The sequence below is a fragment of the Loa loa genome (assembly GCF_000183805.2).
Source record: "Loa loa unplaced genomic scaffold supercont3.377, whole genome shotgun sequence".
Taxonomy (NCBI): Eukaryota; Metazoa; Nematoda; class Chromadorea; order Rhabditida; family Onchocercidae; genus Loa; species Loa loa.
In genome coordinates, this window is record NW_018108557.1 from 39095 (window position 1) to 42176 (window position 3082).

Below are 3082 nucleotides of genomic sequence, written 5' to 3' on the forward strand. Positions count from 1 at the left end.
AGAAGAGAGAGAGAGAGAGAGAGAGAGAGGAAGGAGGGAGAGAGTTCCATTTTTTAAGCAACTGTTTGCATAAACATCCACCGATTTTCAATTGTCATTTGCGCCGACATTTGAAGAAAATCCATTTCTTATTTCTTCCTATTTATCACAATTCTTGTCATTTCACTTTATTTGCTTGTTTACGCATCCTTAAAATGTCATCATTTGATCTTTTTCCTTCCAAAAATTTTCCTTTTTTTTTCTTTTTTCTTTGCATTTAAAATTTTTAGCCTAAATAATATTTGAATTTCTGAATAATTTGCTATAAAATTTCTTAGACATTAATTTGAAATAGCTAACTATTAGAGCATATTAAATGAAAATTAATTAAATGATGTAATCTGAAATAGTAAATTTAATTTGTCATATATTTCAATGCTTTTTCATATATATATATATTGCGAAACACTAGAAAGTTTTACTTATTGATTTATTTATTTATTGCATCTAAACTGATAGGATATCAAAAATAAAAAAAAATAAAATAAAAAGTAAAAACAAAAAAAAAAAATGAAAGAAAGTAAAGCTTATATTAAATAAATGATGTATTGAAATAATTTAAATTTCATTTTTAATCCAATTTAAAAATTTTGAATACAAATTGATGATACTAATTTAACATTGTTTTTGTTATTTCATATTTGCATCAAATGATCATATCATTTTGTAAAGCTTGTATTAAATAAATAATGTATTGAAATAATTTAAATTCCATATTTAATCCAATTTAGAAATTTCGAATACAAATTGATGAGATTAATTTAGCAATCTTTTTGACATTTTTATATTTGTAACAAATGATCATATCAGTTTTATCAGATATTTTATTAAAAATTTTCGTATTGGTTTTTTTTTGTTGATAACTAAAAAAAATTTTCTTTTTCCAAGGAAATTAATAAATAAAAATAATAAAAAGAAAAATTTTCGGAACAAAATTTCATAATAATTTAATTTTTAAATAAAAAAATTTTTTTTTTCAGGTTGAAGAAATTGAATCTGTACTTGAGAATGCTTTTCATGCAGCAGCTCTTATTAAACCAATATCATCGATTATAAATCCACCAAAATTAACTTCGTCACATTTCTCTTCATCAATAACAATTCATCCACAACAACATCGTACTACTGTAATTCCAACAAATATTTCATCATCAATACCTATATCATCAAATCGTCATTCATCTGGTATTGAACAATGTAAATTACATATAACTTCATCCGTTCTTCTAAATCGACTTTTTGGTAAAACACGAACTAATATTGATTTGAATAATGTGGAAAATACGACAATAACAACAACAGCAACAACAACAACAACAACAGCAACAACATCATCATCATCATCTACTAATAATAATAATAATAAGCAACGTCGACGACCTGTCAGTGCTGTATTTAGCCAAGCATTACATCGTCTTTCATCTGCTTCAATTTACAACAAAAGGGTATGTCAAATTTGATAATTCTTTTTAGAAAAAAGAAAAAAAAAAGGAAAATTAAATTAATCTTTCAGGATCAGAATTGATAAATTGAAAATGATAAACAAGAATAAGTATTATGTTTTTACAAATGTCTGATAATCATTATTTCATTTATAATGTAGGATTTTTTAATTTTGAAAAAAACAAGTAATGGTTGGTGTTATAACAGCCATTGTTAATTATTATTATGATAGTTATGATAATAAGATTGAAAATTATGATAAGGTTAATGGTATTAATAGAAATGATGATAATGATAGCAATATCACTAGCAATAGTGATGTAAGTAAAATAATATTATAACAGTAATGGTGATGATAATTTTATCACCAACAATATTACCGATAATGATGATTGCAGTAATAATCATGATGACAATAATAATCATGGGAAAATTTGTATATTTCAAGTATTGTTGTAGTTGTGAAAATAAAAAGAAAAAAAAATTGATTAGTAATGAAATATAAAAGATAATTAAATTAGCGAAGAAATAATATGAGAAAATCAGGAAATATCTAGGATGTAAGAATTGAAGTCATGTGATTAGGAAAAAATTATCGTAGCAAGCAATGATGCTTCATGTAAATTGTGAATTGTATAAATACCTAGCAAAAAATGAGATAGACTGAATAATAATTGAATAACTATTGATCAAATAACGAATAATTTACTAATCAATTAACGATGGAATAATTCCTGATCGAATAACAATGGGATGATTTAATAACCAAATAATGATGGAAATACTAATCAATTAACGATAGAATAACTACTGATCGAATAACAATGGGCTGATTTAATAATCAAATAGTGATGGAAATACTAATCAACTAACGATGGAATAACTACTGATCGAATAACAATGGGATGATTTAATAATCAAATAATGATAGAAATACTAATCAATTAACGATAGAATAATTCCTGATCGAATAACAATGGGATGATTTAATAATCAAATAATGATAGAAATACTAATCAATTAACGATGAAATAACTACTGACCGAACAATTTACTAGTCGAACAACGCTGGATGATTTGTTGGTCTACTAACAATGAAATAACTACTAAGTAAAATAAGCATGGAATAACTACTGAACAAATAACGATGGAATAATTCCTAAGGACAATTCTATTTTGCACTGTATTGATGCTAGATGTGATAAGCTTAGTGATTTATAAGTCTTAAGTAAGAATCTAAATGATAAGGTTTCAAAAGTATGAATCTGATAAGTTTTATGAATGCTAAAAGATTTTTGTAAATATCTGTTAATAAACAAGATAGATAATTTTGAATTTTAATTTTGTAGATAATTTAAATTTCCCAAAAATACTCTTGCACATCATTCTTCTGATAGTTTTCGATCATTTCTTGATAACGATAAATAACAACTTCATTTCCTTTGATTCATGCGCTATTTGTGTCAACAGATGGCATCAACAGTATTACTGTTACAATTTATCCTTCATTGATAAGATCTAATTATTACTTCTTAAGCGATAATATCTCAAATGAATGTAGAAATTATTATTGCAAATAAAATTTTAAAAAAAAAAAAAA

The 3082-nt window shown here is 24.4% G+C and overlaps 1 protein-coding gene across 1 annotated transcript in view; it reads left to right on the forward strand.

Annotated features, from left to right (window-relative positions):
- Positions 1 to 836: 836 nt before the first annotated feature.
- LOAG_18579 (hypothetical protein) overlaps positions 837 to 3082 on the forward strand; it is a gene marked incomplete at its 5' end in the record, with an annotated part of 6458 nt that continues 4212 nt past the window's right edge. The window contains 2 exons of the mRNA XM_020451241.1: positions 837 to 884; positions 1020 to 1484. Coding sequence (XP_020304992.1) covers positions 837 to 884; positions 1020 to 1484 — 513 coding nt within the window. The remainder of the gene's footprint in view (positions 885 to 1019; positions 1485 to 3082) is intronic.